Below are 13,188 nucleotides of genomic sequence, written 5' to 3' on the forward strand. Positions count from 1 at the left end.
TTTTTATGTGGGTTTTTTTCCTACTTTCTTAGTCTTATTTTTCTGCTATTGTAACAGCAGGGCAGAATTGTTTTCTGAGAGTGTAAGTAGATCTGCTTTGAGGAATGTTTTGTTTAGTTAACTGGCAGATTGCTCCTAGTGTAGGCAGATTGCTCCTAATCTTAATACAATTCAAATTCTTGAGGATGAGCTGAAGTACTCCTGTTTTCTAAAATAGGATTATGAGACATAGCTGCATTTTCACACCTGAGAACTGAAAATGTCTGTGTGTAGTTAGGTGTGGAGGCAGCAGTGACCAGAGTAAGAGTCCCATTGCTTCTTAACTGTACAATTGGGTATAAGGCAGGCTAGGATCAAAGGAAGTGAATTTCCCATGGTGAACATCCAGGTAAACTTTTGGGGACTACTGAAACCTGTTTTAAATGGGGAGGAGGAAAAATGCAAAAATGCCTGCTAACTTCCATACTGGTACCTTCTTTCAGATGTGTTTATGAACAATGTAGTAAGATGGGATTGCAGGCATGTTGTCAGAATTCTTCAGCTGCTTTTCAAGAAGTGCCACAATTCTATCATGGTGTGCAGTTCCAGAAGTATTCAATAACCAAGGAGTACAGAGAACCATAAAAATGAGTTTGTCTTTCATTCGCAAAATGTCTTTCATTGCTGCTTTTTGGGGTTGTTAGGCAGGTGAGAGATCCTGCTGGACAGCCTTGTCAATACTAAATAGCACATAGCTCCTTACCCATCTCAGAATAATAATCTTTCTTGCCTTGTCAAAGGGAGACTCTTTCCTTTTGGTTTTGGCTGCTTTATTTCTGAACCTAGCTTCCTGTGTTTTTAACTCATAGAAATGAATAGTCAAAATAATGGTTGGGATTCTAATTCATTCTGTCAGATCTTTTGCATATAGTGCACCTTCAAGTGCCTTCTCTCTCCATGTTTGGGATGGTCAACACTTGAAACTCCTTTTTGCTTGATTACTGTTTGGCTTGTTAGGCAGAAAACGTAGAGCTCTGCAACAAAGTACCTTGTTTTATAATTTTGGTGTTCTGCTAGCTTTTGAGAGAAAACACATGGCACAATATTTATACCAGACTTTATTGGTGTGATTTGTTAATACTAAAGCAACAACAGCATTTTAAAACCAGTTCACGTACCTTGTACTTTTAAATGTTGCTTGACATCAACCCTGCAGTCTTGGAAATACTTTGCAAAGCTGTTCCCCTCTCCCCCCACACCAAGAATTCAAATATTTTAACCATTCGAAGCCATCATAATGGCAGGCAATCCCAAGTATACTTGTGCCATAGAAAAAGAACTTTGATTTAAAAATTTTAATGCTTTGCTATGCATCTGTATACAGAAGAGAAACACTGAAGAGAAACACAGAAGAGAAATCAGCAAGAATCAAACATTTTCCTACTTTCTATGCTAAATCTGGCAGTTCAGGTCAGGAATTATTTTAGGAGGTTCCCTGGCAAGGTTTGATATGTAATTACCTATACCTTTAAGTCCAGGGACAAAATGGTTTCTTTTTTGAGGTTTCTTCCAGTTGCCTTTTTTTTTTTTCTTAAGAATGTTTTACTATTTAGTATCTATTTACTGATCCTGTAATAAAAGGAATAACAGAAATGGAATAGATTTTTGAGTGGTGCTTATCAGCAGAACATTTATTGGAGTGTCTGATCTGAAGAAAAAGATAAAGTTAATATCTCATATTGTAAATTTCAGGAGGATGATTGTGTTGTCATAGGGCAATGTTAGTTATTACCTGCAATATACAGCAAAATAATATCCTTGAGAAACTGGTAGAAGGTGGGTAGATCACAACTTTCAAGTTTTATTCCTACTTCACTATAGGCTTCTTCAACTCTTAGAATCCCAAACTTTAATTATCCTTTAAATAGTAGGCTACACATCTTCTTGAAAAAGGTTTTGAAGAGTTATCAGAGGAATGTTTGGTATATGATTTTGCTGCTGAGATTGTTTTTTTAAAGCATAGAGTTGTGTATTCATGGGAATATGAACCATTTAGCTTTGACTAAATGGAGGGCAACGACATTGTAAGCTCAGCTAGAAACCCAGATGAATCAGATCTTACAACCTGTCTTAGCTCGTTTAAATGCACTGGATTCTTTTGCAGATTATTTTAAGAATTGTTGGAGAAGGCTTTCAGTGGAAACTCTATCAGTGTTTTTGTGTGTTTTGTAAGACTCAGCTACTGCTCTGTGTATTTTCCACATTCTCCCATCTTACCACTTGTGTGTTTGTGCTCTTTTCTGGACTAATTGTCAACTGAGCACTTCAGTGTCTTTATGTATTTAAAGCATAAAAAGCTTTTCAGTCATAGAGTTTAAAAAGGATGCTTTAGTGTATCCATTGGAAAAAATAATAAACTAGGATCCAGCTACTTCATTGGGGTATCAGCACATCAGCCTATCTTTCCAGTGTGGAAAGCTGCCAGAAGGACATTCCACTAGTATGCTGTAAAGTTCATAAAGTTTGCCCTCCGTTTCATTTCAGATTGAGGTAAGAATGTGTGGCTCACTGACTGAAGCATCATTTTCAGCAGCTTACTAAAAATCTTCAGCTGATAAGCAACATTTAAATTGTTGGTAGTGAAAATGAGAAGTCCAGCCCCAGAATACCGACGTTTTTAAAGCACAACCCCCTATAGTAGCTGTAATTGTAAAAAATGTTACTGATAACACTTTTCTAATTGAAGTTCTTAACCCTGAGCATATAGGCATAGAACAGATGATGAAGTAGATTTTGAGTGCATTCATGGGATATTTAATTTCAGATCTTAGTTCAGTTAAAAATCTGTTTCTGAATGCATGTGGCTTTCTCATTGCCAAGTTTTCTGTAGGTCCACCTGCATTTGCCATGCTCCACTTCTGCTCTTTTATTTGAAAGGAATTTGGCATGCATAATTTATGAAGAATAATTGAATTACCTCAGTTTAAAAATATTAATAATTGTTTAAACTGCCCCAAAAAACTTGCCTATATTCCCGTAACAAGATTTTAAATTACAAAGGACCTATAAATATCAAATATACAACACGTATGAAATCACTGAGGTGACTTCTGGTTTAGAAAAGTAAAAATGGCTTTTTTCAGAAGGTAGTGTACAGGATATATAGAACTTTCAAAGAACAACTGAGGATCTTACTAACACAGCCTAATTAACCTCCCTCCTGTACAAGGTGAAGCATTAGATGCTCTGAAAGAATGATGAAAAGTGTCAGGGCAATACAGAACTGGATCGATTTTCTTTTAATAATAAATAATCCTTTTAATTTATTTGGATGAAAGTAAATGCATCTGCTGTGGTTTTGCTTTTGCCCTGTGCCAGGATTCAGCTCACAGTGAATTCTTAGCAGAGGTCTAAGGCTTTGAAAATTGCTTTCTAATGGAAATGGTGACAGATCATTAACTGCAATAGTACAAATGCATTGATTTAACATGAGTATAGTCGTCCTAAGTTGCAAAATGCATGACACAGTATGTGCTGAGCATATAGAGAGTATCTTTGTGGTTTTAACTAATTAATGACATGATTCATACTATGTTAATCTTTCTCAAACATAGGGCCCCTGACAGTGTTGGACAGGTATCATTCAGAGGCTGAGATAGATTTGTACTGTAGTGGCACTGTGATCCCACTGTAATTGCTGTGCTGGAAGGGGACCAAGAAGCATTTAACATGCTGCATTTAATCACCAGTGCAATTACAGGGACACTGAAGTAGATACGGTTTCCTGCTACCAAGTCATAGCAACTTCTGAATCGGAACAAACCATTACTAGATATGCTGGAAGGCTTTTTTTCCAATAAAAATGCAGAACCTGGGATTTTATAGCCATACTTAATTAGCATCTATGGTTTTTAATGTCTTTAAAATTAAATGTCTAGTGCGCATATGCTGCATGAAAGCATTTTTTCTCCAAAATCTTCATTCTTCCGTCATCAAAAGACATATGAACAACAATTAGTTTAAAGAATTATGATTATTCTAGTGTTGTTTTTCAGGCATTGAGAATTCATACCTGTATGTAGTAGTAGAATTTTGACTCTAAGGCAGCTGTACAATTCTTGCCATTGGTGAGCATCTGCACTAATAATAGTAATTCACCATTACCTTAAAAAGTCTAGGTGGCATTCTAATACAGGTGAAACTGAGCATTTTGTACTGCCCTTTGGCACTTGTGTAGAGTAAAGCTAGTATTAGATTTAGTTTTTCTGGTCTCCTTTTGTTTTTTGTCTTAAAGATGGGATGCGGAAGCTATGAAGCACCTGACCATCTGCTGGAAAATGGAGGATTCTGTTACCAAAACCTTCATTATTTATTAGGTGTGCCTACGTTTCTTGGCAGAAGTTTGTTTTTGGAGAGTATCTTGAGATCAGTCAAGTTTTGATATTCTTCTTTCTAACTCTCTGACTGCACAAAATTTCCACATGTGACTTCTTCTTGAATCTTCTGAGTGAGATTGTCTTTTGATTCTGTTTATTCTGATCAGCTGCTGTTCATCTAACAGCTGTATCTTTGTCATTTAGGGCTAGAATTCACTTGCATTCTCTGAATGTGGTTTTGTATTGGTAGTCAATTACTGGAAGAGAGAGAAGGAAAACCAAACTTCTAGTGAAGACAGAACAGAATGTGTGTTGATTTGGATGGTACCTTGCAGTGAAATACTGTAAAATGGCAGGGAATAAAAGGAGTAATTGATAGGATAGAGCATAAAATTGAGTTTATAAGATCAAGTGCTCTTCTTAGGGCAGATAAAGCCACCTCACACCTTCATAAGAATGTAATGGAAGTACCATATGAAAATGGAATCAGGGAGGCAATCTCTTCATTTTTCTTAATTAGTTATATATCAATTGTGGTACACAATATGAGCACGTAGGATTTGAAGTATTTTTTCTATTTAATACCCATTGCTGGCTCTCAGTTTGCATTATGCACCTTTGACTGGAGATGCAGGTATGCATCTCTCTGAGCTTGGGACCTTATAGTGGTTTGTTTGCAGGTGTCTGAATGCTCAAATAGTTCCCTTTGCTGTGGCGAGTTGTAGGCGCAACAGCGCAAGTAAAGGATGATGGTTTGGAGAGCCTCAAATGCGCATTTTATTTTTACCCCTACATGCAACTTATTTCCTGCTTAAAGTATAAACATGTTAGAACTTCCAGGATTTCCCATTTTTGTAAATTTCTTCTCTTTCAAAGTCCCTGTGTCATAGCTGTTGCTTTCATGGCTATGTTGTTGAGGCAGTGGGTTTTTTCCTTTGGCAGCAGAGGCAGTTTAAATACCCTCACTATTTTCAGACCAAACCCTGCAGAACTGTTGCATGCAATCATTCTGTAGCCTCTGGGCTTGAAGTATCCTCTGCATTTAACTTAGTCTGCCACTTGACCTTCTGAGTCTGCTTCACCTTGTGGTTTCCAATCTACATAACAATTTTGTGTTACACTTGAGTTAAATGGTTTCTTTTTGACAGATGGAAGTACCTCCAAAGAGGGTTTAACTATATATTCTGCCTCAGCGATAATGCCATTCTATTTGACTTGATTTATCTATAAATATGAATGTCTTTCTGAATGCCAGCTTAAATTATGTACAAGTGGAGATTATAAATTATCTGTATAAAAATGACTTTCTAGGGATATTGTACATATAAAATGTATACTGTGAGTAATTCTGGATGAGGTGCTGTTCAACATGAAGCTGACTTTTTATGAGGGAAATCTAGGAGTTACTATAATAAAGGCAGGTGAAAACTGTGGTGATTTGATAACTGATTCAGAAGCATATCCCAAGGCAGCTACGTCAGAAGGGTGTAGAAGTGCTGCAGCCTAAAGACTTGCAGTCTAAAACATGCAATTCTCATTGCCAGGACTAACTTAGAATTCTAGCTTTGCTGTGCCTTATACACCACTACAGTCATGGTATTGTTACGTGTTCCTAGAAACAGGAATTGTATTGCCTTCCCTAAAAGTCATCCCTGACCCTCTTTTTCCTATGAAGTGGAAACAGAAGGCTGTGTTGTGATTAAGACTTTGATATTTCAGAACTTTGAGTGTTTCAGATAAAATTGTCCTTAGAAATAACAGATATTGCAGATGTATGATATATTTGAGAAGGTTGTTGGGAACAAAGAAATTTTACATTTTTGTATTCCTCCCTGGCACTATGAGCTTCTGGTGAATTCTGGAGTTACTGAGAAATAATTAAACCAGTGATATGATTAACATGTAGTCTGCGAGAAAACAGCAGTATGCAGGTTTGCTCAGTTTTAAGTCTGGTGAGTGAACCCTTGCTTGCTGAAAAAAGGAGATCTTAGCAGCGAGAGGAGTGACTTACAGTATAGCAAAAGGCTGTCAAACATTTTACTTGACATACGCTGATACACTGACCTACAAAATTTGATGTCCATACACTGTGTAATCCATTTTCTTTATAAAACTTCTGCTCTAATTAAATATTGCATTTTCATAAGAAGCTGATTGTTGATCAGTGCTGTTACTCTGTCTTTGCTGTTTCCTTAGTTCTAGTGTAGTGTTGCTGTGTGTATCTGCTCTCACATAAATGGCTATGTAAAAGAAACTAACAAAAAAAGACTCAAAGTTTGGGTTCTCATCCTAGGAGCAGCTTCAGACCGACTTGGATGCCTTGAAAAGGCGTATACAAGAATTGAAGGGAAGGTGATCCTTGAAACTGTAACAGTGTTACTTGGCTTACAAGGTCACTTGTCCAATAGTGCTGTCCTTCCAGAAAATTTCATGAGGTTTTTGTGGTTAGATGTGCATGGCAGCCTTTTTTCTCTTTTTCACAGAGCTCTGTGTTGTGTTTGGGTCTGTGTTTTCCCTTGTTGCTGTGCTGATAAGTAAATATTATATGAGGCTTTGGATTGATATTTAACAGCCGAGATGGTTGATTATACCACTGAAAACATTTGTCATTGCCCGTTCCAATGTCATCAGTATGAACCAGCTGAACCCTGCCTTTCTTTTTCTTTGCTGCCCCTGGGGCTTAGTGGCTTTGCAGAGAAGGTTCTGCCTGGCATATTGAGCTGCTCCAAAAGGTCTAACCCTTAAGCAGTGAGTACTGAACTGCAGCACTCTGATGCTGTAGGTATTGACTCACCATGCTGTTTTTAATTGCAGTTCTCTTGAAGGAAGATAATCTGTGTAGACTGTCAACACATCGAATCTTTGGGTATCTACCAATCTGAAGATATATTTATATGGCTACAAATGCTGTTTTGCTTTTCTTTTCTTGGGATTTAACTCTTCTTCTTTGCACATACTATTTGTGTTTAAAACTAGCTGTCATGTGTCTGTGGCTGTTGCTATAGCTGGCAAATGGTTATGTCTCAAATCTCCAGTGATATGTGTTCTTGTAGAATTTTTGAGCCTGATGTAAACCAGCTTTCAGATGTGCATGAATTGAAAAGCATCTGTAATGTTTTGGTGTGACTGATACTAAGATATGATTGGCCAGGTCTGGATTTACTTTGTTACTAGAAAGTAATTTAAAATAACCATCTGCAAATTCAGTCAGGGGGAATCTATAATTCTGATATGTGTTCATTTGTGATACAATTGCTTTGAAAAAGTTATCAAATTTTTTTGTCTCAAGGTAACAAGCAGTTTTTTATATTTATGTGTTGTTAGACTCAGATCTCCTCTCAAAATTCCCTTCCTGTTTGGTTGGAGGTAGAAAACAACTGTTTGGTAGTCTCAGTTGTTTCTTTGTATGTATTTTTCTAGAGAGAAAGGTGCAATTAATTTGGCTAAATTGTACGTTCCAGCTGGAGGCTGCCCTGGGGAGGAAAAAAGGTCTTATGGGCATGGACAGTTTTGGTGCAACCCTGCCTGTTAATAGGTGCTTTCAGACTTGCCCAGGCTGGTGTTAATGCATGTAAATAATGATTCAGGAATGCTGAGCAAATCAAATATTGGGCAGTGTGCACAGAAGCCAGTTAATTCTTACCTAAAAATAATCCGACACATAGAGAACTTCTGAGAATACTCCCCAGGTCACTTTGTAAGAGAGATGTGATGTTAGAAGAGAACTTTTTGTAAACCTGGAGGAAACGTAGTATATTGCTTCGGATGTTTTCATGGGAGCCCTAGAGAGGTCTTATAAGCTTAATTTTTTGGTTTTTTGTTGGTTTTTTTTTTTTTTTTTTTTTTTTTTTTTTTTTTTTTTTTTTTTTTTTTTTTTTTTTTTTTTTTTTTTTTTTTGTATTGCTGCTGACTTTCTGAGCTTTGGACACCTGTGGCATAATTGCATATGCACTTTGTAGACATCTGGCAGGCTTAAGATATTGCTGCTGTTCTCCTGCTGTTTTTCTCTCAGCTGAAGGTTACTGCCCTCAAAGCTGAGCCACCCTTGTGGATCATGTGAACTGTCCTAGTCCATGTCAGTGCAAAGTCAGCCGGGTTATTTTAAATTATTGCTGAATGCAGCTGAGGGTAGTAATGAACAGCTTGATGTAATAACTGGTTAAACCATTCCATCTAGACTTCAAGAGCACATCTGCCTGTGTCCTTATAAGTACAATACTTTAACCTCTCCATTGCTGTATTGTATTCAGGATTTGTCAGGATTGCAGAGCTGTGGCCAAGGGGAGTCTACTGTTCAAATGGAATGTATTGGTGCTTCCTATCCATCAGTATTATCACATTGCAATACAAAGATTTGAGTGATGAATGTGTAACTTATACATTGAATGGTAAAGTAAGTTTATTTTCATATATGAGATAAATGTGTAGAAGTCATAATTTGGAAACTCTTGGAAAGAGATTACCATACAAAGTCTTTTTCTATACTCTCGTTTCTAGTTCAGCCACTTCTGGCCACTTAACTTTGATTCCTAGCCATTTAAGTTCTTACCTTCTCTACCCTTGCTACATTGCCCCCCAAACTTTCCTGTATTGATTAGAAATACAATGAATTTTTTAGCTCTATTTTTTTTTTTTATTTTTTGCCCCAGGTCCAGCAAGACTATGAATCTCTGTTCCAAATGCTTTGCTGGTAAGTGCAGTAAAAGGTTTTGTGTTTCCCTTAGATTATTGAAACCACATTGTTGGCATCTCCCTTAGGATTTGTGCATGGGTTTCTTTTCCTTCAGTGTGTACACGTAATCAGATTTTCCTCACATAAGTGCTTCCTTTATTTGCTAATCAAGAACCTCTTGTGTAAATGTACCTATCAAACTTAGTTCTTGAAGTTTAGGGAGTTTAGGTACATCCTTGTACTACAGAGCTCCATTGCCAGCACAGCTCTTGTATGGATGATGTGATTTCTACAACACATAAGTCTGAATTATAATTTGGAATTTTGTAAGATTTATTCTGTAATAACTTCTGATGTATAGAATGGATAAAAAAATTAAAAGGAAAAGTTGGTATAGAACACCTTGTTCCATTTCCTCTAACTTGCAGCCCTTGAATAGTAAATCATCAGTAAGTCAGCGGTAAGCTGTTCTAATTACTTCATATTATTTTCTTATTGTAAAGTCATTGCTATTGTGTAAAATCCTAGGAATTGTTTTTGACCTTTTCCTGTTAGCAGCTTCTAGCTTTGCCCTTCTGAATTATTTTTTTTGTATTACTTAGTATTGTAAGCTTGCTTTTAATTGTAATTAAGGTCCTGTCATAGCTGATGATTTTTAACTGCCTTGGTGCAACAGATAAAATTTTAAAAGGTCCAGCATTTTTTTTTAACTTTAAAACTTATTTAGCATTTAAAAAAAAAAAAAAAAGAATAAAAGAATTTTAACTTAGATTTCAGATCTTGGGTTCAGCATCACTTCATTAAACAAATACCTGGGAAATAAAGATTGCTAAAATGTTGTTCAGCAAAATGTATTTCTCTGGCTGCTTTCCAAAGGCATGGGTCTCTGGAAATGGTATATTGAAGAAAGTATAAGTCATTTCTTGTACTCTTTCCCTACTGACCACAGTCACAGACAAGTCTTTGATTTGACTCAGTAGGACTGTTACGGTCATATTAGCACTGTAAGTGACTTGTGTTTTTGTAATCAGCAATGCAGGAGTTCTGATTGTGAGACAACAAAACAGCCCATCCCTCATTTGCTGAGTTTAGCAGTACCCAACACTTCACAGCCAGCAGGACCAGGCATTAGGCAGAGCATCTTTTCTTTTGGTTTTTACTGGTTTGGATTTTTTTTGTTTGTTTGTTTGGAATTTTGTTTCTTTTTAAAGAAAAGAAAAGTTCTTGGCTTCTATTCTGCAATTTTTCTGAAATGCCATTACCTCTGATAAAGTTAATTTTTCTCTGCTGTAAAATTTTAAGATGAGACCTTGTGTGATTGGTGGGGTGGGGGTGGGAGAGCTTATGTTTTTAAATTTTGAAGATGTTCCTTAGAGCCTGTTTATTTTAATGACACAAGTCTTTGTAAGAGTTTCAGTAACTTAAAGAACTGCTAGTGGTTGGAATAAAGGTACTGTAGAAGGTACTGTGGAAAATGACAAGTCTATCTTATTTAGATCTTAACTATGGTTCCTTCAACAAGTAGTATTAAAACTACTCCAACTCTGTTGGAGTCATAACTCAAAACCTCTCAGTGTCATCATTCCAACATAAAAGTGGTTTTCTATTTTTTCTTTTTTCCCCTGATGTTACTGAAATATTTTTAGCATATTTTCTATACTGGATTTCTAGCTATGTATATATAGATATAGAAATATATGTACTCCTGTTTCTCTAAATTGAACCACCACAGGTAGAAAGATTTTAGCCAAGTAAGATGTTGAAAGATGTTTTTCACTGTTTCAGGCACTCCAGAGAAGGGATGTGAAAACTAGTTCCTCTTTTTTCTCTTTTAAAATGGCAGGTTTTTTATTCAAATGTGTTGAAGCAGAGGGAAAATTTCAAAAGACTATTTCTCTTGACCATCATTTCCTTTTTCTTTTATTTCAGAAAAAAGAAATCCACACAATGAAAAAGGTTAGTAACTCTTTAAATTACTTTTTTTATTCATTTTTCTAGATGGAAGAATCCAGTCTTCCTTTTAAAAAAAAAAATTGATTTGAGACACACACTGCAGGAAAGACCCTTAGATTTGTGTAAGCATTCCTTTCTTACATGTATCAGGGGAGAAGGGCAACAAGTCCTCAAGGAGTGAAACAAGTGCCCCACCAGGATGAAAAGGGATGAAAGTATAGTATAATTTACTCATGGAACCTCCCTATTTTAGAAGGTTTTTCAGACTTTCTGAACTATCAACAAGTTTGTAAATACATGATCATGAAGTCTTCTTTGCTTCTGCATTTCCTGGCTTCCCCATAGTTCTGGTTCTGCCAAGACAGGGTTATTTTGTGTAGGTTACACAAGGTTATTCTGTACCATCTCACCTCATTGCCAGGGGTGGGGGAAAGGGACACTCCTCCAGGGAGAAGGGTTTTCCTCACAGTCAAAAAAGTCTGGCAGAGGGAGGGGTTGGGTAATGCCAGTTCTGAGCATTTTGCATGTGAACCACTGCCCTCTCTGGTACATTTTTGTTACTAATATTGTCGCTGTTGGTGTTCCTTTTCTTATCTCATTGCTGTTTCCAGTAAAGTGTTGTTATCTCAGCCTGAGATCTTTACCCTGGTGCCTTCAATTCTCCAGCCTGCCACTAAGGGAGGGGGAATTGAGGGAGCAGCTTGTGGTTTGGAGTTTCAGTGGGGCACTAAATTTGGGAATACCATTCCTAAACAATGACACCTATCCCTTGGGGAAGAAATGATCAAGTTTGACATAAATCAGATTAATTAGCCCAGAATTGGAGCAAAGGGTAATGTCAGTTTGCCTTATTGTTTGACCAAGTGCTTCTGCTTTCTAAATTTATTATCAAAATAAATTCACTGAATTTTCATCCACATTTGTCCAAAGATGAGACAAACTGCAAAAGCAACCATATAATATGGCAGGGACACTGACATTCCTTGTTTTGGCTATCTTTTGTACTTTCTTCTTACATTAAATGTGGAAATAGTGCTCACTATTAGTGACTAGAGTAGGTATTACAGAGATAAGTTGTTGGCAAGAAATGATAAGTGTGTGGCAAGAATGAGCCACATACTGCACAGATACATGCAGCCCTTTGCCTCTAACTGCCCAGTGTTCTTATCTAGATCCAGAAAGTTCACTAAGCTGTTCTGTACAACCACAAAATTGCTGTCCATTTGCCACAGACTAGTTCTTAGCTTGCCGGTAAGGGCTGATAAATACTTCAGAAGAGCTTGAAGTTAGCTACCCTCTTCAGCTGTCTTTGCCTCCTCTTCACACCATCTGCTTATTCCAATAAGGAATACCTGACTTGCTTTACTTAAACCATGTAGAAGCAACAGACTCTAAAATGTTCAAGAGCTTCTCTGAAATAATTTCAAGTTAATTGTACTTCTGCAAAGTACTTCACAACACTCTGTCTCCAATTCAGTGCTGACCATGTGTTATCAATGCCTCAGAGGCTCCAGATACAGAACAAGTGTAACCCTACATATTGAAGTGCTTCAAATAAATATGCTCTTTAGATGGTGAAGACATAGTTGCTTCAGACTTCCCATGCATCTAGAATACAAATGCAGTGAAGTGGTGTGGGTTTCAGAGGTTTTTTTGGTGTTTATTTTTTTGATCAGAATATAGGCTGGTAAGTAAAAAAATGTAAATTATGGCCACAGTATCTCCCTTAATGACACCACATCTTTCAAAAATGCTGTAGCATTTCTTCTTTCAATATGGTAAAATGTGAATTCTGAGTGATTATTATAGGACAGTGATGAGTTAAAAGTTTCAAAAGTACTCCTTATTAACCTATCTTTGCTCCCATTAGGTTTATGGATGTTCTAGTATCAACTTCAGGTAGGGACATTGTTTGAGTACCTTTTGAAATGCCACTTGATAAAGTAGAATCTTTCAGGCAGGAATACTGCATTCATGGAAACAGCACCTGGTACCTCAAGAATTCAATTTTAATTGGAACCTCTGGGAACAGTCACAGAATGAACTATTGCAGAGTAAGAACAAAAATTTAAATAGATAAAATGATAAGACTGCACTTTCTACTTACATCACCCCCCAAAAATGCAGTCTGTCTTTAATCCATTTGATTGTGAGCCTGGAAGGCTTAATTTGTGTTACGTTCTATCAGCAACAGAAAGAGAGGTACAG

The 13,188-nt window shown here is 36.8% G+C and overlaps 1 protein-coding gene across 1 annotated transcript in view; it reads left to right on the forward strand.

The window, feature by feature from the left end:
• ZFAND3 (zinc finger AN1-type containing 3) overlaps positions 1–13,188 on the forward strand; it is a 135,171-nt gene that overhangs the window by 24,097 nt on the left and 97,886 nt on the right. Inside the window, exons 2-3 of the mRNA XM_030235827.2 lie at positions 9,005–9,045; positions 10,957–10,983. Of these exons, the coding sequence (XP_030091687.1) occupies positions 9,005–9,045; positions 10,957–10,983 (68 nt within the window). The remainder of the gene's footprint in view (positions 1–9,004; positions 9,046–10,956; positions 10,984–13,188) is intronic.

This window comes from Serinus canaria, chromosome 3, assembly GCF_022539315.1.
Source record: "Serinus canaria isolate serCan28SL12 chromosome 3, serCan2020, whole genome shotgun sequence".
NCBI classification, from domain to species: Eukaryota; Metazoa; Chordata; class Aves; order Passeriformes; family Fringillidae; genus Serinus; species Serinus canaria.